Source organism: Brassica oleracea, chromosome C5 (genome assembly GCF_000695525.1).
Source record: "Brassica oleracea var. oleracea cultivar TO1000 chromosome C5, BOL, whole genome shotgun sequence".
In the NCBI taxonomy this organism is placed as follows: Eukaryota; Viridiplantae; Streptophyta; class Magnoliopsida; order Brassicales; family Brassicaceae; genus Brassica; species Brassica oleracea.
The window spans coordinates 18,403,510-18,430,884 of NC_027752.1; the positions used below are offsets into that span (position 1 = coordinate 18,403,510).

Sequence of the window (27,375 nt, forward strand, 5' to 3'; positions counted from 1 at the left end):
GTGATTTTCAATGAGGAAGAGATGTTTAAAGACATTAAGGGAGTCAGCGAGAAGAAAAGGAAAACAAAAAAGGTAATGTTCAATCCTGTGCTGATTCAAGGACCTTCAAACACAACTACAGACACTGAGACAGAGGATACAGTTCAAGGTGGAGCTTCTCCACCATCAGAAAACTCGGAACCTGAATCTTCAAGCTCAGAAAGAGAAGAAGAAGTTGTGGGAGCTCAACAGGAAAATCTAGACGACTACATTCTTGCTAGAGATAGAATCAGGAGAGAAGTAAAGAAACCTTCTAGGTTTGATGATTCAGATTGCGTGGCTTATGCTCTAGCTACAGCAGAAGAAATAAATAAGGATGAGCCTAAATCCTATTTGGAAGCAAGGAGGAGTAAGAACTGGAAGTTATGGAACGAGGGAATGCAAGAAGAGATGGATTCATTGGAGAAAAATCAGACTTGGAAGCTGGTTGAGAAACCAGAGAAAAAGAAGATTATTGGCAGCAAGTGGGTTTTCAAGCTGAAAGAAGGCATTCCTGGAATTGAGAAGCCGAGATACAAAGCTAGATTAGTAGCTAAAGGGTTTTCACAAGTTGAAGGGATCGACTACACAGAGGTGTATGCACCAGTGGTGAAACACGTGTCGATTAGAATTATGTTGTCACTTGTTGCAAATTATGATCTAGATTTGGAACAACTAGACGTGAAAACGGCTTTCCTGTACGGAACGTTAGACGAGGAGATTTATATGGCACAGCCAGAAGGTTTCGTTGAGGAGGGAAAAGAAGATCAAGTTTGTCTCCTGTTGAAATCCCTTTACGGATTAAAACAGTCACCAAGACAGTGGAATAGGAGATTTGATAGTTTCATGAAGCAACAAGGCTTCGAAAGAAGTGCATATGATCCTTGTGTCTACATGAAAGGTTCAGACTTATCTCATATGGTTTATCTCTTGATCTATGTTGATGACATGCTCATAGCATCTAAGGATTCTAAAGAAATTAAAAGAATCAAAGATAGCTTGAAGAGAGAGTTTGAGATGAAGGACCTTGGAGCAGCTTCAAGAATACTTGGAATGGATATTATTAGAGACAGGAAGAAAGAAACTCTAAAACTATCACAAGGGAAGTATCTACAGCAGGTGCTGGAAACTTTTAACATGGCAGAGAGCAAAGCTGTGGTTACTCCTATCGGACCACAATTCAAGCTTAAAAGTTTGACACAAAAAGAAGAGCACGAGGAAGCAAGTTTCATGAACGTGATTCCATACGCGTCAGCCGTTGGAAGTTTAATGTATGCAATGGTGGGATCTAGACCAGACTTATGTTTCGCAGTGGGCTTAATCAGCCGTTATATGAGCAAGCCAGGAAGAATACACTGGGAAGCTGTTAAGTGGGTGATGAGATATCTTAAAGGAGCTCTAGATTCGGATAGATTGCTCAAGCAAGATGATGTGAGAGTGTTTTCAGATTCACAGAGTGCTATACATTTAGCTAAGAATGGAGGATTCCATGAAAGGACTAAGCATATAGATACTAGACTACACTTTATGAGAGACGTAATTGAGGCTGGCAACGTTACGGTTCACAAGATTCACACATCTATCAACCCTGCAGATTTTCTAACTAAGTGTGTACCTGGACAGAAGTTCGAGACATGCTTGGAGATCCTCAAGGTTCTGCCTTAGAAGGTCTCGCGTGGCTGCAGATGACAATGCTGTCGAGTTGATCACCTCGCGGAAAGGCCACAAAAGAAAAATATCAGTTTCAGGAAAAGTAAACTGATGGTTCGACAGGGTTATTAAAAAAAAAAAAAAACTCAGGAAGAAAATGAATTTGAGTGTAGAAGATTACCTTTGAAGAATGATGGGTATAGACAGGAGTTGTCTATGCAAAGAATCTGCAAAATTATTCATACTAGTCAAAGAATTTTTATGCAGGGGCTATAAGCTTCAATAGAAGTTTTGGAAAATCATTTAAAAGGAAGAAGCAAATATTATACCTGAAGGAGAATGTGTTGGTAGCAAGGAATCGTCTACACACATGGCTGGAGATTAATAAAGGAAAATTATTATTTTTAGTCACAAGCTCTTATAAACAGCACTGAATATATCAACTAGTGTACGTGGATAGGAAAGTTCAGATCATTACCAAAGGAAGCTAAGTTGGTGAAGAGACGTCTACACCACAAGTGAGCTGTGAAAGTTTCAACAATATAAAATTGGAAGCTTTTAGTAACAAAAGCTCAACGAGTTGAAAAGAGGTAGCTGAACAAGAGCTAAATCAAGACACGTATTCAGGAAGAAATAAAAGTCAAAACCAAAGAAAGTACCTTTTGTTTTGACAAGGCTGGTTCGATCGATCTCGAACACATCGTGAGGATAAGCAAGAGGAATCGCTACCGGAAAAGTCACGAAAGTCAAAGGCTGTAGACAGATTCATCAAAGGGAAGAGCTGGAAAATGAAATCAAAAGGTTAGGGTTTGTTCAAATGTCTAAGGAAACAGACAGAAGAAGAACAAACAGAACCTGGGATTTCAATGGCGGAGGCGATGGGAGCAATCGCCGGTGAAGACAAGCGGCGGTAAAGTCAGGATCTTGTCTGGTTCACGGAGAATCGAAGAGAGGAAGTGTTCAGAGAAAAGAAGAGAAGCAAGGATCGGAGAGGGCATGCGACTCCGGTGAAGAGACGTCGAGGAACAGACGAAGCTTGAAGAAGACGAGGCGGCGAGCTCGTCAGTGCTTCGGTTTTCATTTCGCAGAGAGAGAGAGAGATGGAGAAGCGGAGAAGCCGAGGAGTGACTCAAGAGCCAAGGTGGAGAATGTGAGGCTTTGTGTCTCTTGGGCCTGCTGGTGGGCTTCGGGAAGGACCTGAAACAAGACATAAGAGATATGGATTAGTGTAGGTTCAATAAGAAAACTATTTCCTTATAGTATTATGAATAATGCAATCCTTTTCCATCTAGGAAAACCTACGATCTATTTTGTATAAATAGAGGTCTAGGTTCTCATTGTTAGATACAGAAACATATAAACTCTCTAAAGCATAGAACACGCAACTAGTGCGAAGCTTGTAACGTTTTCGATTCATAGTGATATAGAGTTTGTCTCCGGTTTGGAGAGAACTCGCCAAACATATTGGTGTATCGATTTACTTGTTACAAGAACAGCCAAGGTCGATTCTCTACAAGAAAACATAATACAACAATACCTCTCAGTGAATTCCTTGTAAGACTCTGAGAAGTACTCCCCGAGTCTATCCGATGGCTGCCCGGTCACGCATAAGTAAAAGAAGAAAGAAAAAGAGACTTGCCCAGCAGCTAGAAATAGTTGACAACCTTATGCACCATGTGGTTAAGAACATATAACAGGCACTCCACATATGTGAAGTTCATCTCTTCCCCAGTCTTCCTGGCAGGCATGTATTTCTATAAGTAAAGTGAGCGAGTCAATCTTCATAAGATAACAGAAAAGTTACCTAGGCAAGTAGTGTTTACATTCAAAATATGAAACTGGGGGTAGAATATACACCAGAGAAATGACAACACTAACAATTAAATATATCCATATAAAATATGTGAAGCCAACATGAGATAAAAGTACCTTTAGGAGTTGAACTATTTCGGGAAGCATCTGATGTGCTACCAGGGTGGTTGTGTATGACGAAATCTCAGCCAAAGCTCTGAGCAAATCAAGCTCCTCTGCTCTGGCAGCTAATGTTTTCTTTTAAAGCATTTTGTCAGTATCATGCTGAACATGAAGCTCTACGTATGTAGTAAAAGAGATTTTACCAAAAGGAGGAAGATAGACACGCAGCAATTTTGTATGAATAAAAAGAGTCATATGCAAGTTTATGACTTGATTCCCTCAACGCCATTATACTCTTAAAAGAGAATATAGGGATTATGGCAATAAAATTACCTTGTACCTTTTCAAAAGCAGGTAGGATATGAGTGTTCATGTAGTTAAGAAACTTGGTGCCTGGAGCACCTCTCTGTTCAGAAGAAGGTGAAGCTAGTAAAATTCTTGTTTCAAAGCATCTTAACTATATAATTTCCAAGTACTACACATCACTAAGTCTGAGTTCATACCACAAAGAATGGAAGAGCAATTTGTAGGCATGATATAAATCTGTCAATATGATCTGAATCTAAAACCTGCCAAAATAATATTTGAACATCAGAGGTGATTCCACGTAATTGAGATCTAAACGAAACCTTAGAGACCCGAACTTCCAACCATGACTACTATCATCACCATATAAGGGATAGAATTTGCTTATGTAAATTTTTATTAGCTCTTCCCATGGAAATTAAAAAAAAAAACAGATGCAATCCAGTTTTTATTACTCGCTTTCTACAGCCAAATTTGCATCAAGACAACTGTTGACCCCTACCCTGTGGTCATTCCTAGACTGTGCAGTATACTGGAGTTTAAAAAAGCAAAACCTAACTTCATGAAACCATTTGGTCCATTTCTCACATACCACGTACTACCAATGAGCCCTCACATCAAAAGTTCACGTGAGATTATCAACTGAAAGTGCAACACATCTTAGAATCATAAATGTAACGATTGTATATCTTTAAAAAGTTTTTTTTCTGAGGGGTAGAGTTTAAGCTAGGACAAGTATCCTAATATCAAAAACTTGCAAACGACTAGCCGACTTCTTCATTCCCAGATGACAACTACTTGTGCAACTAAAACAAAAACATTTCGGAAGAATAACCATTACCGTCATCATATTCAAGCAAGAAACTTATGTTCATCCCCCAGAGAATGTGACACGAGAAATTCACATTGAACTTCTGTTTGATCGGGAAACGGTACGGAACGAGAGAACGTTCAGTTTTTAGATGTGGGCTTAAGCAAAGACGTCTTATTAACGGTCGGAAGAGTGTTTCGTTGGTTACAAGGAAAGGAGATGCGTGAAAAGAAAAGTACCGGAGCCTTGAAGGCTTTACTGGAGAGATACGTCAAGGCGAGATAACAAAGGTAAAACCCTAATCTAGCCGCCCAGTGTGTATCAGTGATTTCGAACCCCCCTTACGCTGCCTTTCCTTCCCCTTTTATAGCTGATCTCACGCTTTTCCGTGACCTAGTTTGTGTCGTCTTTGTGGGCTTTAACTCGCTGGGCCGAGAAGCCCACGCTGTCTCGTGGAGTCGTTTTCTCGGGGCGTTTAGTCGAGAAGCCCATCGAAAGCTCTCTCACATTACGCCGAGAGATCGACCCTTCAAGCTGCCGCGCCGAGCCGATGCTCCGCTTCATGTGGGCCGGGCCGTATGTTCTTCGGGCCTTGAGGGATGGTCGAATTTACCATCTACAGTAAGTCCCCCCAGTTCATCGAGATGAAGATCCTGTCGGATTCGATGAATTTAGGAAGTTAAAGGTTTGGGAGGATTCGTTAGGCATTTTCCCTTTGTCGGGTGGTTTAGTAAAATCTCTACCGAACCGGCTTTGGTTTTGTTAGGTTTTCCCTTAACCGTTGGTTCTGATCAGGGTTGAGGCCGGTTAAAACGGGAAGTCAAAACGACGCTTCGATTTCTTCGGCGGCTAGGTAACTATTTCTAGGCCCACATAGGCCCATGTAGGCCAAATGATGACGCCTCGGGGAGGCACCCCTTTTTTCCCTATAAATACTCGCTTCCTTCTCATTCTCTCCATTCTTCTCTGCACTTCTCAGGTATTCTCTCTCTCTCCTCCTTCTCATTTCTCTCTCTAGGTTGTTGTTGCAACATAGATAGCGATATGTCGTCTGGCGGGGGGTTATCTCATAAACAGAGAGGAAAAGAGATCGGAGCCTCCTCTAGTCCTTCGAGAGATGCGACCGAGGCACCGCTTGAAGAATTTGAACGGATTCATCACGACGCGATGATGGACACCGGGAATTTAGATCTGTCTCAAAGGATCCTAGTCTCCGAATCTGCGCGTTCGTATCGGCAAGAAGTGAGAGGAAATCCAGATGAGCCACAGGCTTGCGAGAGAGACGGTTCTGGCAGTGCGGGGGACGGAGCTTTCGTTGTTAATTACGTGCCGACGTGCTATTATCCTGGAGGGATCTTTGAGGAACTCCCGGTGATAGCTTCCGAGTTTCTGCGCTCTCCTGATGTGAGTGGTCAAGCTTGGGAGAATGTCACTAAGACTCAATCAACTCCCAATAGCGTGAAGAAGCTTCTGAGGGAACGTCATGGACTAGGGGGAACTTTCTTGATTCCCTCGGAAAACCAGAGGCCTTGGTCACCACCAGTTGGGTATCAGTGCGTTTACGAATCCTATTTTCGAGACGATACGAAGCTTTGGTTCCCAATTCCTCGACTAATCACATTGTATGCGAGGCGCCGAGATGCAGCGGCAAGTCAGTTTTTGAAGGGTATGTGGTGTATCGCGGTGGCCCTGATGGTTATGGCCACTGAAATTGATGTCTCGTTGAGCGTTCGTGTCTTCGAGGAGTTGATGTCCGTCAGCTCGTTAGACGACGGGCTTCTGTTGATAAAAATGCGTCCCAGCTACAATGTGATAGGAAGGCATCCTAATAAGACGCCGGATTGGCAGAGATCTTATTTCTTCGTTAAATATGATGACTCTGCCTTCGAAGACCCGCCAGATGACGACTACAGTGTCTTATGGAACACTTTGCTTGGTAGAACATCTTCGTTAACTCGTACCGTTTCTTTGTATACTAACTGCTTTCTGCTTTAGTTGTTTTTTTTTTTGCAGCCGACCATCCGACTTCTCGTGATTATCCGGAAGACTTTCTTACAAGCGTTCGTGCCGTTGCGAGACTTGCTCAAGAGCATTGGGGGAATATTTCTTGGGAGAGGGTTCACCGTTCGATCGGTCGTATTTCCAGGAGTATGTCCACACTTTTCTCCTATTTCAATATGACTCTTTGACTTTGCCCTCATGGTCGAGCTTCTGGACTCGTGTTTCTCGCAGAAGATTGGAATTCGAGTTATCCTCTTTCTGCCAACAAGACTAAGAGGCGGATCTCGCTATTCACAAAGGAAGAGCAGAAGAGAATCAACGAGGCAAAGAAAATGAGAGGGCTTCCAGATCTGAGTGCGATGATGACGGTCGAACTTAATCTGCCGAGTGTCGAACTACGTGCACCCTCTAACGAGATGGCGATTGCCGAAACCACCGACGCGAGCCCTCGTCATCAAGATTCCTCGGCTGGTACCACTACTTTGGCTCCTAAGAAGAAAAAGGGGGAGAAGAGACCCCGTGACGACCTTCCTGTCAACGTAGGCTCTGAAGTAGCTCCTGTTCAAGCTGAGATTCCTAGTCAGGAGGAGACGGCTGAACCGTCATCAAAAAGGAGGAAGAAAGGCAATCAGCAGCCTCAAGCTGCAGGGATCGTGAGGCCGCGAGAGACTGATGTCGCCAATCCCGTGCATCGGAGTGAATCAGCTGGTGAGCCGGCTCTCAACTTAGCCTCATTGGATGATATTGAAGACGCCTCTCCCGAAGTTACGCTGCGGAAGAAGAAGAAATCCAAAAAGACGGGTGATCGAGAGACGGTCGCTAGTGCTCTAGTTTCGTCGATCCCTGGAACATCAGCCGTCGGTGCTTCGTCTCGGAAGAAGACTCCAAGGGTCGAGTTTCCTGATCACGTGTCGTTCGAGTATGATGGTCCCACCCCGCTTATTTATGCTCCTCATAAATGTGCTGAGTTGGTCAGCCAGATCAAATGCGGGCCGAAGCCTCTTCCATCCGTGTCGGACTTGATCTTTAAGGATGAGTATGTCGACGCTGCTCGCACTAAATTACTGGTAAGTACCTCCTTTGACTGTCTTCCTTTTATGTGAAAAAAAGAAACTTAAATATTATGTTTTTATGTTATGTTAGGGCGACAGGAGCATGAATTTCGTTGTTGAGAAATATGACACAGCTTTAAAGAAGACTCGCGAAGCCTTGAGAAAATCGGAGAAAGCAGTGGCGGCCAAGGGTAAGCTTTTCCGCCGGAAGAAAGCGGAATGGAGGGATGAGTTCGTGAGGATGGCTGAGAAGAGAGAACGAGCGATTGCTCGGAAGAAGATTCAGCAGGAGCGAGCTGACGCGGCCGAGGCCAAACTCTCCGTCGCTAATGTGACCATTGCGACTTTGGAGTCTCGGAAGGCCAGTCTGATGGAAGAGATGGGGGGCAAAGCCGAAGAACATAAGAAAGAGTTGGGTTGGCTTAGGGATTCGCGTGTCTATGAGGTTACGAAGGAGAGGATGAGGGTTGAGACTGAGATGATTACGAAATCCAACAGGCACTTCGGAAACTTGCACTTCGGAAACTTGCGCGGCACAGTTGCTTCAGAGCCATGTGTTTGGAACTAAGAGATGCCTTGAGGCTCTAAAGGCTGGTGGTCGTGATATCCCTCAAGATGTCATTGATACGTTCGCAGCCAGCGAGAAGCAGTTCGAGGAAGAAGCCTTGAAACTTGATCCTGGCGAGATCCCGGAGATTGACTTGACTCTTTCTCCACTTCACCTTGATTCTCAGTTCGTCGATATGCGAGATTTTGTGGGCCTTGACCCATATGGATCCAACGCAGAGCTGGTTGATCCAAGGATTGCTGTAGTTCTCCGAAGTCCCGCTAATCTTCCCGGAGCCTCGATCGCTCCATCTCGTTCCGCAGGGGAGGGATCGTCGAAAGCCGATGCGCCGGCCCTCGCCTCTGAAGCTCTTGACGAGGGAACAAAGTCCGTCGGGAAGGATGTCTTTGAGATCTCCAACTCCTCTGTTTCGAACCCAGAGGGTAATCAGGGTGAAGGGTCGGATAAAGATGATGGCGGTGAAGAGGTTAATAAGGAGCATAGTGGAGAGACGACTGGTTCCGAAGCTCACCCTCCCGAGAGTCAGCCAGAGGTTAGTGAAGGCGAGGCGACGGTTCGTGTTGAGGGCGTTGATGCGGATCGGTTGGTGCGTGCTGATCCTTCGGAGCTGTCCCTTGGTGGTGGAACCGTTGCGCAGGAGCAGGCTGAAGACCCCGAGGAGTAACTCTGTCGCTTTGTCTCTTTTAACTTTTCACAGCACTCTTGCTCTTGATGTATTACGACTTGGCTTGGTGTGGTCCTTTGCCCTTTTTTTTTAAGACTTGCTTTTCTTTTGAGTGTTCGGTACTGATCTCATCGCGAGAGAAGATCGGGGAGTTGCATGAAAATATGGAAATGATTATAGAGTGTGTGACTTCGCGCCGTATCGAGATAGCGATATAGTACAGGCTGTGAATTTCAATAACTCTTGTTCGAGTTTTGTTTGGTCATTTTGTCAAGTTCCCTTGTTTGCTTGACGTACGTCGACTAGATACGAGTCAATATAGGATTACTTTAGACCGTCAAAAACATCTTTTAAACGACAACGGTTCCTAACTCGATCTCAAAGTAATTTCTAAGCGTTCGGTCGGCTAAACCTTACTTAGCAAATCATGAAATGGATAGGCGTCATCGTCTCGGGCATATTAGTTAATACTACGATTATAACCGGATTCCCGCGAGTATGTGTCTGATCAGGACATACTCGGCCGTGGGGTGCGAGTACTGGTACGTTTGTTTCGAGATGCCGGGGCGAACTCACGTAGGTATCGCATGGGTTGTAGGACTTCTCGGGGAAGCGCGACTTCTCGGGGAAGTATTTTTTTTTTTTGATTACTTTTTTTTTATTATAGCTGGACCTGTTAAGGTTGCCTACGTACTTCCTTTGTGGAAGATCAAGCCATTCGTAGTTCTTTGTTTTCCGAGTAAAAGTGGCTGAGAGCGCATTTACTCGGGTTTTTTTTTTAGAGTGAACGTGACCGTTGGTCGTTCACCTGCCTTTGCTACTTTTAGTTGTGGAAGAGGCGAAGGTCTTTCGAGTTCCAGGCTCGTGGTACCGCTTCGCCTGTTGAAGTCTCGAGGCGGTAGACTCCGGGTTTCACGACCTCGATGATCTTGTAGGGTCCTTCCCAGTTGGCTCCGAGTTTTCCGGCTTTCCATTCCTTAGTGTTTTCGAACACCTTTCGGAGGACCAGATTTCCCAATTCGAGGGGGCGGGACTTAACCTTCTTGTTGTAGTAGCTTTCGATCTGGTGCTGATAGTTCTGGATACGAAGTAACGCTTGGTCGCGTCTTTCCTCGATATCGTCCAGTGCGTCAAGGAGCATATATTGGTTAAGCTCGATGTTTTGCGGCATTTTGGAACGGCGTAGGCTCGTCACGTTTACCTCGGCAGGTGCCATTGCTTCGACTCCATAGGCCATCGAGAAAGGGGTCGCTTTCGTCGCTCCGCGAGGAGTTGTTCTATGGGACCAGAGGACTCCATCTAGTTCTTCGGCCCAACATCCCTTCTTCAAGTCGAGTCGTTTCTTAAGTCCGTCGATGATTGTTTTGTTTGTGGACTCGGCCTGACCGTTGCTTTGCGGGTTTCTCGGTGTGGACATATTGAGTCGAATCGTCCATCTGTCGCAGAATTCCTTGAAGTGATGGGAGATAAACTGGGATCCGTTTGTCGGTAACTATTTCATACGGGAGCCCGTGTCTGCAGATGATGTTCTTCCAATCAAACTTCTGCACTTCCTTGTCGGTGATGCTGGCGTAGGCTTCTGCTTCCACCCACTTAGTGAAGTAATCTGTTAAGACCAGGATGAATCTTTTCTGTCGAGAGCTCGGGATTGGTCCAGTGATATCCATTCCCCACCGCACGAAGGGGTATGGCGCCGTCAAGGTATGGAGTAACTCCGTCGGACTGTGGATGGTTGAAGCGTGTCGCTGGCACTTGTCACATTTCTTGGCATAGGACTCGCAATCTGCATTCATAATTGGCCAGTAGAAACCGAGGCTTTTCACTTTTAATGCGAGAGCTCGTCCCCCCGAATGATTTCCTGCTGCCCCCTCATGTGTTTCCGCCATGACTAGTCTTGTTTCGTCTCCGGAAATGCATTTAAGGAGTACCTTTGTTGCAGTCCATCGATGAAGTGCGCCATCCATGACGACGTAATACGCACTGCGCCGTTTGAGTCGTCGTGCTTCCCATTTTTCTGTGGGTAATACGCCATTGGATAGGTATTCGATGAATTCCGTTTGCCAATCGTTGAGCTGTTCTTCCGTTGCGCGAGATTCGCCTTCATCAATATCCATGGCGTCGGTGATAGATGCTGCAATGGCAAGCGGCTCTATCGCTGGGCTGATGCTTGGCGTCTCGATCCTGTGTATCGGGATTATCCTTTTTACCTGGTCGTGTAGCTTACTTCCGAGGGCTGCGAGGGCGTCCGCGCATACGTTCTCTCCGCGGGGAACTTTTGTGAGCTCGAATAACTCGAAATCTCGTGTAAGATCTTTGACAAGTGTTAAGTAGGCATCTATCCTCTCATTTCTGACGTCATATTCTCCAAGAAACTGACTCGCTACGAGTTGGGAGTCGCAATATGCGCTGATTCGTTTAGCATACTCGGCTTCGTTGTTGGATGCCGCAAAGCCAAAACTGAACGATTGCCGGATTAGTTCGCCTATCGGGGATTGGAGCTGTACGCCTGCCCCCGAACCTTTGTTCGTGGATGATCCATCTACGTGCAATATCCACTTCAGACTTGGTAGCACGAGATCATGTTCTAACTCCGGTGTTAGCTCGATCAAGAAGTCAGCAAGAACTTGCGACTTAGCTGCTGTTATATTCTTGTACACGATGTCGTGCTCGCTTAGTTCCGCTGCCCATTTTGTTAGCCTCCCTGATTGATTAGTATTTTGCATTACCGTTCGAAGGGGCTGGTTGGAGAGTACTTCGATAGGGTGTGACTGGAAGTAGGGTCGGAGTTTTCTTGCTGAGGTGACGACGGCGAGGGCCATCTTCTATAAGGTCGGGTATCTCGTCTCTGGTTCCGTCATTCGCTGGCTTATGTAGAAAATAGGCTTCTGTTCGCCTCGGTCTTCTCGTATAAGGACGCTGCTGACTGCCGAGGAGGTGACGGCAATATATAGAGATAGGGTGTCCCCAACTTTGGGTTTCGACAGAACTGGAGGCGTCGCGAGGTAATGCTTGAGTTGATTGAACGCTTCCTCGCATTTTTCGTCCTAGGCAAATCTTTTGTTTCCTCGCAGAAGTTCGTAAAATAGGAGGCATTTATCCGTAGATCTTGAAATGAACATGTTAAGCGCTGCAATCCTTCCGGTTAAGCGCTGAACTTCGCGGGTGTTCTTAGGGCTTGGGAGATCAAGGATTTCCGTTATTTGCTTTGGGTTTGCTTTGATGCCTCGCTGAGTAACAATGTAACCAAGGAATTCTCCTGATGTGACACCAAAGGTGCATTTTCCCGGGTTGTGCTTCATTTTATACTCGTTCAGCGTTTTGAAGCAATCTCGCAAGTGGTCCAGATGGTCTTTGGCGCGAAATGATTTGACCAGCTTGTCGTCGATGTAGACTTCCATAGTGTTTCCAAGTTTGTCGGCGAACATTCTATTGACTAGACGCTGGTATGTTGCCCCTGCGTTCTTCAGGCCGAATGGCATGACTTTGTAGCAATATGTCCCTCTATCTGTTATGAATGCCGTTTTCTCGCGATCATCCATATGCATCATGGTTTGATTGTATCCCGAAAAAGCATCCATAAAGGTTAAGAGCTCATTACCGGCGGTCGACTCTACTAAGCGGTCGATATGCGGGAGGGGGTAGCTGTCTTTCGGGCAGGCCTTATTCAAATCTGTGAAGTCAACACAAATGTGCCACTTCCTGCTCTTCTTCTTTACGACGACGGGGTTTGCTAGCCACTCTGGGTACCGTACTTTGGCTATGAATCCTACGTCGAGCAATCTATCAACTTCCTCGTTTACTGCTTTAGACCGTTCGGGCCCGAGCTTCCGCCTCTTTTGTCGAATAGGTTTAAACGTCGGGTCAACGTTCAATTCATGAGATGTTATTGCAGGATCTATTCCTTTCATATCAGAAGTTACCCACGCAAAGGTTGAGGAGTTCTCTTTAAGAAAGGAAATGATCAGCGATTGCATTTCATCGGAGAGATAAGCGCCAATGCGCACGACCTTTGATATGTCAGCCTTGTTGACGAGTACCTCGCGGATTTCTTCCTTCTGAGGATAGATCTTATGGATTGGTTTGTTGACTGCGCTGACGAGTGAGGTTGACTGTTGTAACTTGACTGCGGCGATAAGCAGGTCTCTCGCCGCCTGTTGGTCCCCACGGATTGTCTGTGTTGCTCCGTCTTTCCCAGGAAACTTAATGCACTGGTGATAAGTGGAGGGAATGGCCTTCATGGAGTGTAACCAGGGTGTACCGAGGATGGCATTGTAAGGTGCCCTAGCCCGGACGACAGAGAACTTAACGGTGCGGGTTATGTCACCTGCGTAAACTGGGAGACGTATCATCCCAATCATCTGTTCCGAGAAGCCGTTGAATCCCGTGAGAGTGCGTGAAGAGGGCTTCATGTCGCGTAGGCCGACCCCCATTTTATCGAGCGTGTCTCGAAAGATAAGGTCGACTGAACTGCTGGTGTCGACGAGAACCTTTGTGACCTGGCACTCACCAATTCCAATATCAATGAGGAGCGGATCGTTATGCGGCATACTAACGCCGTGAGTGTCGGCTAGGCCTGGGCATTTTACCCGGACCCAAAGACCCGAACCGGAACCGACCCGAAGATACAGGTTCGGGTCCGGGTCTGGGTCCATGCTAAGTACCTATAGGGTCTTTTTTTTTGGACCCGCGGGTCTCGGTTCGGGTCCGGGTCCTACCCGAGACCCGTTCGGGTACCCGAAGTACCCACAAATAATTGTATATACTAGGTATATTTGGGTGATTGGGTATATTTTTGGTATTTCGGATTTTTTTTAAAGTTTCGGGTTTGGATTTTCGGGTATAATTGTAGGTTTTTGGTGAAATTTTAGATTTTTAGAAAATATAATTTGGGTATTCGGGTAAAATTCGGGTATGTTTTGGGTTTTCGGGTCTGATTTTGGATAAAGTTTTTGGTATTTTTGCGGTTCTTCGGGTATTTAGAGTTTTCGAGTACAAATCGGGAACTTCGGGTCTATTTCGGGTCCTAAATACGCGAACTGACCAGGATCCGAAATATACCCAAAAAATTTGGGTATTTTACGGGTATTAAAATTATAGACCCGAACCGATCCGGATCCGACAAGACCCGACCCGGAACCGACCCGAAAAGTTATAAGTACCTATATGGGTTTAAATTGCTAGGACCCGAAGGACCCGGACTCGACAATACCCGACCCGAAGACCCGGATGCCCAGGCCTAGTGTCGGCCGCCGAGAAAGATATTCGATGGTCGTTTTCTACTTGTGAAGGCCACTTTTGGGCAGTGACGGCCTGTCGTCTATAATCCTTAACTGCTCTGACCGAGTCCCCGCAGGGAGGTAAACCACCCATTATGACGTTAAGGTGCGGGGTGTTCGTAGCCTCCATCAACTCCCGTTGCGCTTGCCTTTTCGCTTCGATGCACGGTCGTAAATCATGTTGCTTGGGCTGACTGAGCTTAACGCGTAAATCTTCCGCTTTGGAGTTGATCTGTTCACGTAAATCTGCGGGTAGGGATTGAAAGTTTGCTGCCGCCCCGTCGTGGGCGGTCTTTCTTGCTTTAGATTCGTCAAGGGACGTCCGAAGGTCCGTCTTGATTTCGTGCATTATCTCAGCCTTCCGCTTCAGAAAGGTACGCAGATCCTTCAAATCTGTTTTCCTATCCAATGTTTTGTGCAAATCTTGTTGCCGCGGTAGGGTTTCGTCATCTCCGAGGAATCAGCCTGTCGGGGGAGTATCACTTCCACCCGTCGCCGGTTCTTAGGTGGTTCTTCATCAATTGATTCGCCTTCGAGGTTGAGATTGTTTACTGTGGCTTTCTCTGGATTAGTTTGCTCTTCTCTCTGAGGGGCTTTTGCTTGAGATTTCTGAATCTTCTTTTCTTTGTTTTTGCTCCAACTCTTATTGTTTTTCGGCTTCTGCGGAGATTCAATCTCGATTTTCCCGCTTTCGATGGCTTTGAGGAAGTGTCCGTATAAGACTTTGCAATCCTTCGTATCATGTGATTTGACCTCATGATAGGAACACCATTTACTCGGCTCGACGGTGTTCGAGCTTGTCGGTTCTGGGGAACTAGACTTTGGCTGGCTGGTATCTCGATCCCAATGATTCCACCCCTTCTCTCGCGCCATTGCGGCGGAACCCGATGGTTCGCCGTCGTCTATAGCATTCATGTAGCCCTTCTTCTGGTTATGCTTGCCACTTGTGGAATGTTATAAAATCTCTCAAGCTCTGCCCGTTTGCGTGGTTGAGATTCCAAAGATCTGTGGCGGTGGCTTCTTGTCGAGTGAACATGATGTTATTTTTGAGGAAAGCCGCCGAGAGGTCGTGAAAACTATCAACGGAGTTCTCCTGAAGACCGGTGAACCAGTTAAGAGCGATGCCTTCTAGGGTTTCGACGAAAAGTTGACAAAGCCGGCGTCTTTTTCCTCATCAGAGAGGTTCGCGCGTCGCATCGCGATATTGAAGGATGTGACGTGAGCAGAAGGGTCGGATACACCGTCGATGGTCAGAAGACAGAGCTTTTCCATCTTTCGGAGGCGGACCTTCGTTATCTTTTCGGTGAACTGTGTCCGGAGAGATTCTGCTAGGACTCGCTCGATCTGAGAGGTGGACGTGGTGACACGATGAATCTTGGAGTTTATATCCAGCACCGACTATTTCAGCGCGGCGAGCTCGTTTATCGTCTGCGCATCAAGACCCACGGGGCTTTGGGCCACTTCATCATCGGCGACATCTTGGTTGGCAGTCTGCGTTGGTGCTGCACCAGTCGCGCTCTCTGTGTTAAACAGATGTCTTCGGTACTGCGCCGTCGAAGCTTCCACGTTCGCAGCGAGGGGGGCTAAGATCTTTGCGAGCGCTGCGATTTGGTCGGTCTCTGCTTTCTGGGCTGCATCTTGCTGCGCAAGGCGCGCCATGATAGTTTCTATTGAAGCGGGTTGGAGTGGTGTCGGAGTCACAGGGAAAGACGCCGGCGTTACTTCAGCGGCTTCACGATCTTCTCCAGAGGAAGGGCCGTCGTTACTCGTCGCCATCTTGTCGACGTTACTTTGCTAAAGGCCCCATGGTGGGCACCAACTGTTTGATCGGGAAACGGTACGGAACGAGATAACGTTCAGTTTTTAGATGTGGACTTAAGCAAAGACGTCTTATTAACGGTCAGAAGACTGTTTCGTTGGTTACAAGGAAAGGAGATGCGTGAAAAGAAAGGTACCGGAGCCTTGAAAGCTTTACCGGAGAGATACGACAAGGCGAGATAACAAAGGTAAAACCCTAATCTAGCCGGCCAGTGTGTATCAGTGATTTCGGATCCCCCTTACGTTGCCTTTCCTTCCCCTTTTATAGCTGACCTCACGCTCTTCCGTGACCTAGTTTGTGTCGTCTCTGTGGGCTTTAACTCGCTGGGCCGAGAAGCCCATGCTGTCTCGTGGAGTCGTTTAGTCGAAAAGCCCATCGAAAGCTCTCTCACATTACGCCGAGAGATCGACCCTTCAAACCACCGCGCCGAGCCGATGCTCCGCTTCATGTGGGCCGGTCTGTTCTTCGGGCCTTGAGGGATGGTCGAATTTACCATCTACAACTTCGAATTCAAATCAGCATGTCCTTCAACAATGTCTGCAAGTTCTTGCATTCTTTCTTGAGGAGCTTTCCTTCCAAATATACTCAAAGTTCGCAAGAAATCCATAAACATATTGAATTCTTCTCCAGATACATCTCCTAGGCTCCGAAAACATACAAAAGGACATCAGAAGAGGGCTATGAGAAGAAAGCAAGACAGAGAAAGACAACGATATGGTCCAACCTTTTTAATCAAGTCAGTTATATGTCTTTCCATTTCTTCTTGAGGCTTTAATAATTCTTCGTTAAGAGGGAACACCTACACAGACATACAAATTTGTTAAAATAGTACTATAAGATATACAAAAGTTTTCCAAGAGATTCCTTGGAAACCTTCAAGAAACCAATTTTGAGCATTACAAACCAATCAATGTTTCATCTTATCACATCATGTGTAGGAAGAGTAAGGAAATGTTGTACCCCGATATCAGATTCTTAGAGAAGATCAATGTAGGCATGAAAAGCGTGGAATCAGCTGCCCACCAAGCTGCTTGGTCAACTTGATAATCCCTTCATAATCCTCAACATTGATGCAACATCTATCACAACAATATCTCTTTTCAGACCGAATCATAAACCCTAAACCTAGCCGAACCTTAGACTTGTCCGTAGATTGGCTGAGGCGCTCGTCGAACTCATAAAGCTTCTCGATGTGGTTGGGGATAATGTTCTGACATTTCGAGAGTAAGCTGAGATTGAGAGAACGGACGCAGGTGAGTAGATAGATACACAGACGAAACCTTTATTCCGGAAGGTTGATACTTAGTAGCTTTCCCTCGTAAACTAGCCAAAGTGTTTCTGTGAATTTCAATTCCTTAAACGACGTCGTTGCTTTTGAACTATGAGCTTTGAGCCTTTGACAAAACGACACCCTTGTTTAGAATTTATTTCAAATTTGCCTCAAATCTTTAGAAAAGTGCAAACTAACCAGCCGATTTGGCAATAACTCGGAACTAGCCAACTAGGAACTCAAATCAGTTCGTAAATCAAGACGACAGAGACGATTGTTCCCAACAATACGATGAAGCTTCTATTCTCGAAATTAGCGCCTTGTGATACTTAACCATGTGAGATTGAGATCTATAAGCTCGTGAAACAACTGAAACAGGCAAGAATGACCAACAAATTTGTTATTAGACTTAGAATGTCTCCTTTGTTTATTAATTTCTTTCTATAACATCACACAATATTTAATTAGACAAATTTTTAGATTATTGTTTTCATCCCATACGAAAACAATATAAATAAAAGGCGCTTTACAATCCATCTTCCTTATGCTCCTAGTCTTCACTTAAAGACCACCCCCAAAGTAAAACTGTCAGCTTCTTTGCACCTCCAAGAATGTAATTACAGAACAAAGGTGTGTTTGCACTTTCTTTGTAAAGATGTATTGTTCAAATTCACATGAACAAAGCTGCGTAGAGAAGTTGGTTCCAAGTATCTGGCAACCCGGGAAGGCACCAGTGGCTGCAATCATTTCCTCCATCGCCACCATAAGTAGAAGGATGAGCATCTTTTCTCAGCTGAGATAGCGTGGTGATATCAAGCAAGGACACACGCGTTTTCATCGCTCCCAACACTTTGGACACAACTCCTGCAGATGCAGGCTGGCCACTTGGGTAATTTGATCCACCCAACGGCTGCATTTGCCCAGTACAACTTTTTCTCGGCTCGTTCCATTCCCTTCCCCTGTCACCCACAGGAAAGACATAACATCGATTTAGGTTTGTGTCTGAACGCTATTTTCTCAAACCATAGCTAATTAATGACACAAAATACATCTCAAAACTTTTATTATGCATTCACATCACAATCTTTAGTAGCTATAACATAATTATATTGTTACACTAGCAAATTATTACATGTAGTGAGTGGCGAGTTAAATAGACTTACTCGTAGTGAGTGGGAGAAATGCCTTGGAAGAAAACTTTGGTTTTGGTGGTATCGACGTTTTGGTCAACCCATCGACCCCAAGTGCTAAGTCCTTTGTAGAAAGCATCAAGACGGTTCATGTCTCTCACCAAAGACGACCCATCTCTAATGTAATCCCACCTAAAAAGAAGAAGAAGAAAGATTCAACGCTAAGAATGAAGGATATAACGGGTTTAGATTAAAGACGTGGTAATGTTAATGGTGCGCACCCTTGAGAATTGCCTTTGTGAGTCCACCAATGCCAAGAATTGAAGACAAGAACGTCCATGTTTTTCCAAGCATTAGCACCTCCTTCAATAGCTCCAAGGTTAAGAACACGTCCTACTTTCTCTCTGGCTATATCCACTATGTATGGTGTTCTATATAGATATAACGTCACTCCATATTCCTGTTTTTATTTAAATTTTTTTAAAAAACATCAGATTCAGGGATTATATTTTTTTCAAAATATCTATTTCCATCAGAAATATAATTATTAAATGAAAGAAAAAGGTTTTGCAGAACAAAGAGAATAGTAAAAAGTAGACAGAGGGAAAAGGAAAGAACAAGTTGGACTGTTGGAGTTGTTGTCAGTGTACTTCCTTTACGTATTATGTCCTTTTGTATTTGTTTTATTGTTTTTATGGACAAATTGTTTCTCAATGAATAAAAAAGAAATGAAATCTTCATAGCACAGTGGCGAACAAGTAGGGTAAAACTTTCTCTAATTTTTTTAAACAAATAAAACGGGAAAGAGAATGATTAAAATTAAAGAAGACATGTCACTTCATATTGTTTTCAGTTTTCCACTTGATGAAATGATAAAAAAAAACTTAGCACAATTTTGGTAAAGATGAAAAATATCTTTCGAAATAATTAAAACAAAACAAAATTTCACTAAATAAGAAAAAGACGATATGTATCTATCGAAAATTATCTATACCTATTTATACTCTGGTATGTGACACTTTTCTCATAATGTAGAATTGTAGATGAAGAATAAAATAAACTTTTCTGTTAATTATAAAAGAGATATTAGGCAAGTGGATGTATGATAATAAGCATTTAGCACCAAACAGCTTTTTCAATTCTTTTATAAATATATAGTCCGTGACTAATAAGCATTCAATAGTTATGACAAGCCAATTCATTTTCGTTAATGACAACTATTCCTCGTGGGGATTGGTAATTAGATTTTGTATTTATCCGAAGAACACAGTTTTATAATTTTATTAAAGAAAAAGAGACCTGGAAAGTGATAGTAGAGAGTGGGGTACGCTTGAGAAAAGTGTACTTGGCGTTTGGTACCGACGCATGTATCATACATCCTAACGATTCCCACATGTTAAGACTCAGTGAGTCTCCTACGAACATGACTCGCTTCCCTCTCCATCTCCTCAGAAACGCCGCACCGTCGAACCTAATCACGTAATTAACCAAAAACATAAGTAATTAACGTTAATCATCATGCGTTTACATTTTACTATTACATCTCGTTGTCACTTTACACTATTCTTGCAAAATACTCCACTAAATCACTTTTAAGATAAAAATACTCCTTTTTCATTTCTAAAACAGAATATAAAAGATCTTCAATGAAATGCTATACAACACCAACTTCTAATTATAGCTATACAATATATAACGTACAGAGAAGATTACGTTCATTACAATTGTAAAATTTTAACAAAAAATAAAATTGTGGTAACTAGAAAAAATGTTCTAAACAGTGCATGTAATGAGATTATAGAAATACCCACCAATCAAATTCTTGTAAAGTAGTGTGTTTAGCTCAATTTTAAGGTTTCGTTTAAAACGTTGGACATATACAAAACTAAAAGTGCATAGTTAAGTAGAAACCTTGGGATACTGCAAGATGCAGGTTGCCATGAGTACTTGAGGAACTGTTTGTCAGGTCGCTTGCCACAGTTAAACTCGCCGTCGATGAAAGGACACGAGGATGTATCATAGAAAGGGTAAGAAGCATCAAAAACCCATCGGCCTTGGAACAAGTTACATCCACTCCTCTGCTTCTTCCCCCTCAGTGACGACAACCCACCATGCGCCGTGCTGTTGCGGTGGTCGGTGTTCACGAGGAGTGTGTTGTCCGAAGCAAAGGCTTGCTTGGATCCCGACAGGATAAACACTGATAGAAGTGGAAGAAAAAGGAGAGAGATGAAGTAGAAACCCATCTTTTTATTAAACAAGTACTGTCTTAAGGTTTTGGGTTTTTGTGAAGAAGCTTGTCGATGGGTTCAAGCTTTTATACACATATATGTGTGTACGTCTATACAGATTATTAAGATAAAATGTTTATATAAATATTCCTTAATATGCTTCAATAATAAGTATCTATATTTTATTGTACACCATTATTCAAAAAACAAATTCCAGCCTTGCGGCGCGTTGAACTCGACTCTAATCTATCCGATTTAAAAAAAAAATCATCTTAAAAAATATACTTACCAAAGATTGTTGGACCTATTTATTAACTAAGGTGTTACCTAATATTTCTCTAGTTATACTAACAATAATTAATGCTTCCTAGTTATACATACATTACTTTTACATCTAAAGTTAAATCTGGAACTATAACAAGTTTACTTCCTAAGAAATTTGCAGCTCTCGACATGGATCCGCAACTACAACGAGGTAGATATAACTGGTAGTTCACGTTAAATATTTGCAGAGTGGTAAAATCATACGAGAAATTCTATTTTTTAAGTTTTTGTCACAAAAATAGTTTTTAATGGAAAAAAATAGCCCTCAATATATTTTTACCCTAGGGTTAACTAATCTAGACTTAGGGTTTAGAGTTAAAAGGTAGGGTTTTGGGGATAGAGTTTCAAATTTTAAAAATTCAAAATTCAAAATAAAATAAGCTATTTTGGTAATTTTCTTTTTTAATGGTTATTTTTGTGACAAAAACTTAAAAAGTGTTATTTGAAAGAATTGCCCTAAATAATAAATAATAAATAATAAATAAGTAATGAACTATCATACGTATAAATCATATAAACCATACAAACTGAGTACATTATATATAATATAACATAGATAAATAGTTAGAACATCTTTTCACTTCCTTTTCTTGAAAGTTATCAAAATTCTGCTTCCAACTTATTTTCGAATACAATATTTTATAATTTAAATTATCCAAAATAAAATCCTTTAATAAATTAAATTAATCATTTAATATTTTAGTTAGACTAAATTATTATATATTTATTAATTATTTTTCTTCTTACGTTATAAACAAAATATGTTTCTCGTATTTCCTTGCATTTCCAACGTGTTTTCATCCCATAACGTTTTCAAAACGGGACAAACCTTGACGAAGTTTTCATGAAACCTAAATGAGAACAGGTATCTAGGAAGCTTCATAAAATTGCATAATTTGCTACGATCATCTTTTATGGGTCTTTATAATATAGCTTATTGCCTGATAATGGAAATAATATCTATTATAATACGGGATTTCAGACCGACGTGATTATGTCGTTGATCTCGTTTAGCAACAAAATTTAATCATTTTGTAGAGGATGGCACTAAATAAAATATCGGAAATGTTAAGTCAATCTCAATGATTAGTTTAAACGTTAAATCAGCGCTTTAAATGATACTTGATACGAGAAGAATGCAAAGTAAACTATAAACTAGTTAGGTACATACTATGCATCTTTATGTGGTCGTATTAAATTAATAGTACATTATGTATATCTCAAGCTTTTAATACTAATTACCAAGATGGTCAATTATTAAAATGTTACATGAAAAACTTCGGAACTGATAGTCGGCATCGACAGCCCACTTTTTCAATCGGTGTAGACAGTTCATGTGTCAAGCTTTTGGTTAAGTTATAAAAAAATAGAAGCAGAATCCCTTTGAGAGTAGAAGACAAAGATGAGTTTTCACCGTCTTGGGTTCACAAGTCACATGAAGAAAACACGTATGCTGGGGAGTGTATATATAACATAATACATGTGAATGGTATGTGTATGGCAGAGAGAAAGATCATGGAAGGATATGGGGAAGACTCGTGAGTGGAAAGTGGAGCAGGCTTTGTCTTTCTAGGGAATCTAAACATCTTTTAATCTTTTTATCATATAGTACTGTATAAATTTTCTGTATGTATGTAACATATGTTTTCTTTATATATGAATTCAGTAACTCCAACCAAATAACATCAAATATGGGTGTTTTGGCTTAACATCAAATTTCATGTTCTGATATTTTTTTATCTTTAATTATAACACCAAATTTCACACTAAAAACAATAATTCATGTTCTTATTTTATTTTTTGGTTGTCAAAATATTATTATTTTTAATCTAATAATATTAATCATTTGATGACAAAAAAATATTAATCATTTATCACTGACTAATTATATTTCAAATAAAAGATAAACTGATAATTTTAAGAGTATTTTAAATTTGTACCATGTTTAAAAATTATTTATCACATTTAACTTACGATTTTAACTATTTAATAAATAGATCGATATGCATATTATATTTAATAAAAATGAAAATATAAAAAGATAATATATTTACTTTTAGTTACAATATGTAACTATTTTATAAGTATGTTTTACTATTATATTAATGATAAATAAAATAAAATATTTAATGTTTAGTTGTTGTGAAAATAAAATGAAAAGCATAAAATAATATGATATATTCAAACTTACATTTTTGACCTAATTAATAACACTAATGTAAATGTATTATTAAATTAGGAAATATAAAGATATGCTATTTAAATGCTTGGTACAATAAATAGTATTAAACCAAATTTGATGTAATATTAGTATTCACAACATCAAATTTAGTAAGATTGTATTATTTTGGAAATTATACTGAAATAAAATTATATCAAATTTGATATTTCAAATCGTAATTTGGTCTTACAGGTAAATTATCTACAATTAGATTAATTTACACAAATATCTTAAATTCTAGAAGACTTTAATATTTTTCAGCCCAAAATCATTAATTTTTAAGTGATTTATAAAATTTTAGGTTTGGCAGTAGAAATCAGTAGTTTGGATGTGATTCTTATAAAGGTTTGTCTGATATTATTTTAAAAATAATTAAACATCATCACAATTTACTTTGACAACATCAATTTTTCCCTATTGTTACTTTTTAAGTAAATTTTCGAGGTTTGGTATGCTAAATCTTTAGATCAAATATTAAGTAAGCACATTAATCTAGAACGTATGTAGTATTTTCTTTGGGCACGGTTCCACGAACGAAGGTTTTTTTTTTTTGTTGGACTGGACATTCCGCTGGTCTGCAGGTCACGGGAACATTTAATCATAATCATCAATCGTCAAATGCTTTTTACGCCATCGCGTATTATTTTATTTCTGTCAAAACATTATGCATCATACAAGATTTGGACAGTATAAAGACAGTTAACATTTTCTGTTTCTTGGTATTTTAGTTGTTTCATTTGTTTTTTTTTGTTTTTTTGTTTTCCTTTTATTAATATGAAGTATCTCAAATCTATGAAATGATTCATATTAATCTTTAAAAATAAGTGTAGTCGATGGATGAACTCTCTCTCTCTCTCTGTGTCCACGTAATCACACATGTTTAATATAGAAAATTATTTCAAATTCAAATTGCTTAATTTTCCAAAATGCATCTACAACTAAATCATCCATGTGTGATTTAAAATACTGTCATAGTATCTGCTTCATTTGTTTTAGGCCTCTTAAAATACATCTCTTATATTTTATTTTTATAGTATTTTTAGTATGGCGAATTAGAAATTACCTTATTTACGCGAAGAAATTTCATATCACTGTATAAAGTCACTGGTACTATATAAATTGTACCGTTAGTGTAGAAATAATATTACTTACAATCATTTCTAGATATATAAATAAATTTCATTTACATCAGAAAGTGCAAATTAAACACCTCCAAATAAAAACTTTTTCCATTTAGGTATTGTCTGACTCGGTCATCACTACAAGAAAAATAGGTTTTATTAGCGGACGAAAAACGCTATATAACGATACGATATCGGTTTTAGAAACGTTGTATCATCGCCCGTCATAGTAGGTCAGGTACATTAGATAGCGCTTTTTTAAACTGCTATCTTATGGTTATATACAATAGCGCTTTTATGTATGCAATTAAAAATGTTTTAATAGCGTATAATTTTCGCTATTATTTACATTAATAAAAAACAAAAAAAAATACAAATCACAAAAAACAATTAAATCTATTATATATGAATTTTGATTTACAAAATAATTGAATTTGGTTTACAATTAAAATAGTTACAAAATAACCTAATTAAAAAAACTAAACCTAAAACAAAAATTATACAGTTAACACCTAAACCTAATTTGGTTGTTCTCCAACGAGCCGCCATGGCACTTTCGACGAGAAGCAAAGCTGTCTCCAGCGAGGATGAGATGTAGGGTTGTCCCAGAGGAGGAGCCATCTTCGGCTTGTTGTGGAGGAGAGGAGGTTTGGAGGCGCAGATGAGTGGAGGAGAGGTTGCGCACAGAGGAAGAGAGACATCACTGGAAATAGACTACACGGAGGCGAGAGGCAGAGGACGCGTCATGTAGCAGAGCTCTCACAAAGTAGAGGACTATAATTTTCACAAAGTATGGGAGGAGAAGTCATTTCGTCGCGGAACCGAGGAGGAGACAGATCGGAAGACGGCGACGGCAGAGATGGAAAACTCGCGACAGTTCGAGATTCGTGACGAGAAGACGTGGGCAAGCTTGAGCAGAGGTGGAGAAGAGATGAGATACAGAGAAGAAGATGAGTGGTTGGCCTTGAAGACGGAAACAAAAGAGACGAGAGAGATTCTAGAGAAGAAAGAAAAACGATGTGCAAAGAGTGATGGTGTCGTAGTGAAGAAGACAGAGATAAAAAATTGTTTCAGATCTGAAACAAAAAAAAAGAATAAAAGAAACTAAAAAGAATAATGAATTGTGGTCTGATTGTATAACAAAGACACGAGAGAGGGAGAGGAAGAAACATAGATTGAATGAATCTGAACCATTGAATGAATTTAATCAATGGTGTACACTTTGCAATCCACGCACTTTTTGTTTTGGCCAATGAAAGAATAGTAGGAGGATTACTATATTTTTTTCTAAGCAAAAGGAGATTAATAATTATGGATATTTTTATTGTAGTTTTAAAATTATACGGAGATAAATACTTTTAGAAATTGTAAATATTAAGGGTTAGAGATTAGTTTAAACTTTGAGAATAAAATTTTTAGTGTTGAGAAATTTTTAATTACTTGTAGAGTTTATATATAAAATTTGGAGTTTAGAATAAATGTATGAGTATAGGATTTAAAAGTTAAAAGTTTGGGATATTGATTTTAAGATCTGAGATAAATTTTTGGAAAAGATTAATTTTTGAATTTATATCTAGCATTTGAAGTTAAATTTAGGATTTGATGTTAAAATAGAGTTTAAAGTTTGTATTTAGAGTTTAGGGTTTAAAAACTTGTTTTAGGGTTTAAGGATTCAAAAACCAAACATAGTGTTTTTAATCATGTTTTGCTATTAAATCCAAGTGTTACGTATAAATTAAAACCATACGTTATGATAGCGTTTCCAAACATACTACTTTATCATAGCGTTTCCAAATATACAAACGCTATCTAAAACTAACGGATATGTCAACCATAACACAATCGTAAAAAACGCTATTCCGGTCTGGTATTAAAACTCATTTTTCTTGTAGTGCATGATTTTCATGAAATATGTTACCCAAAACTCATTATAGGGGGGCTCTGTTAAATATTGTTGTTTTGATTAGTTATTTGATACACTGATTGATTATGTTTATATATAATTTATTATATCCCCGCCAGTTTAATACATACTATTACTGTGCGATTTCTGAAGGTTATAAAACACCCAAATATTTTTTTTGCTGTCAAGCAAATATAAATTTGTACCAACCATTTATTCCCCTGTAAACAATCATATCTCTATATTGCCTAATAATTTCGACTCTAATCCTCACGCAATGTTCTCAACTTTGATTTATCAGCTCTTGAACTACACCAATTATTGTATTGTATGATCATTCGATATAATTGTCGCTTTTATTTATCTTTCTTTCTAAAATATGAGACTCACTTCTGTAAACCCATTCAAAAACGTCACTACACATTTTTTAAGAGTGATGTTTTCGTTAGGAGATCCAAGTTAATTAGGTCCAGTGTTACTATGATATATTGCTTAGGATAATGTATATTTCTTCGTTAAAAAGTTCGATTAACACCATATAATTAAGGGTTTATTTGTGAAATAGCTAAAAACTATAAGGAAATTGGTTTAGTAGAAAAAATGTAGAGAGAGATATGAAAAGAAAAAAAGGTGAGAAACTGTTATTTTGGTTAGTGAGTGAATTTTGGACCTTTTTGTTGTTATACTATGCAATTCCCTATAATTAAAGCAAGACGATTTAAGCCAAAAAAAAAACTATTTAACTCGGTTATCCATGATTTTAATATTTGAATTTCTCCACTAGACCACTAAGAGAAAATCAAATATAGTTCTCTTCTACTACAGTATGAATGTTATACGAGAAGAGTAAATAATTTTTTTGGTTAATTCTAGATGAAAAAATCATTCATGTGTGTTTAGGACTGCCTCTTAAATTTTGGAAACCGTAAACGATATATTGAATATTTTAATAATCTTTTTTTTTAACAAATTTAGAAACTTACATCTATGTTATTTTCTTCAAAAAGAATTAGAAGTTTGAAATGACCGGTCATCTGTTCTCTTTGGATTGGATGGCATAACTACAAATGTCGTTTTGATCAAAAAAAAAAAAAAAAAA

The 27,375-nt window shown here is 40.6% G+C and overlaps 1 protein-coding gene and 1 pseudogene across 1 annotated transcript; both read right to left on the reverse strand.

Moving 5' to 3' along the window:
• Positions 1-17,686, reverse strand: part of LOC106344689 — a 21,017-nt pseudogene extending 3,331 nt beyond the window's left edge.
• A 241-nt stretch (positions 17,687-17,927) lies between these two features.
• Positions 17,928-20,782, reverse strand: LOC106343620 (protein trichome birefringence-like 38). Its single transcript, XM_013782886.1, has 5 exons — positions 20,391-20,782; positions 19,779-19,950; positions 18,761-18,939; positions 18,513-18,671; positions 17,928-18,308 (listed from the first exon to the last, which is right to left on the reverse strand). Exons 1-5 carry the CDS (start codon positions 20,720-20,722, stop codon positions 18,020-18,022), a joined length of 1,131 nt encoding a protein of 376 aa, XP_013638340.1. The 5' UTR covers positions 20,723-20,782; the 3' UTR covers positions 17,928-18,019.
• Between the last annotated feature and the right edge of the window lie 6,593 nt (positions 20,783-27,375).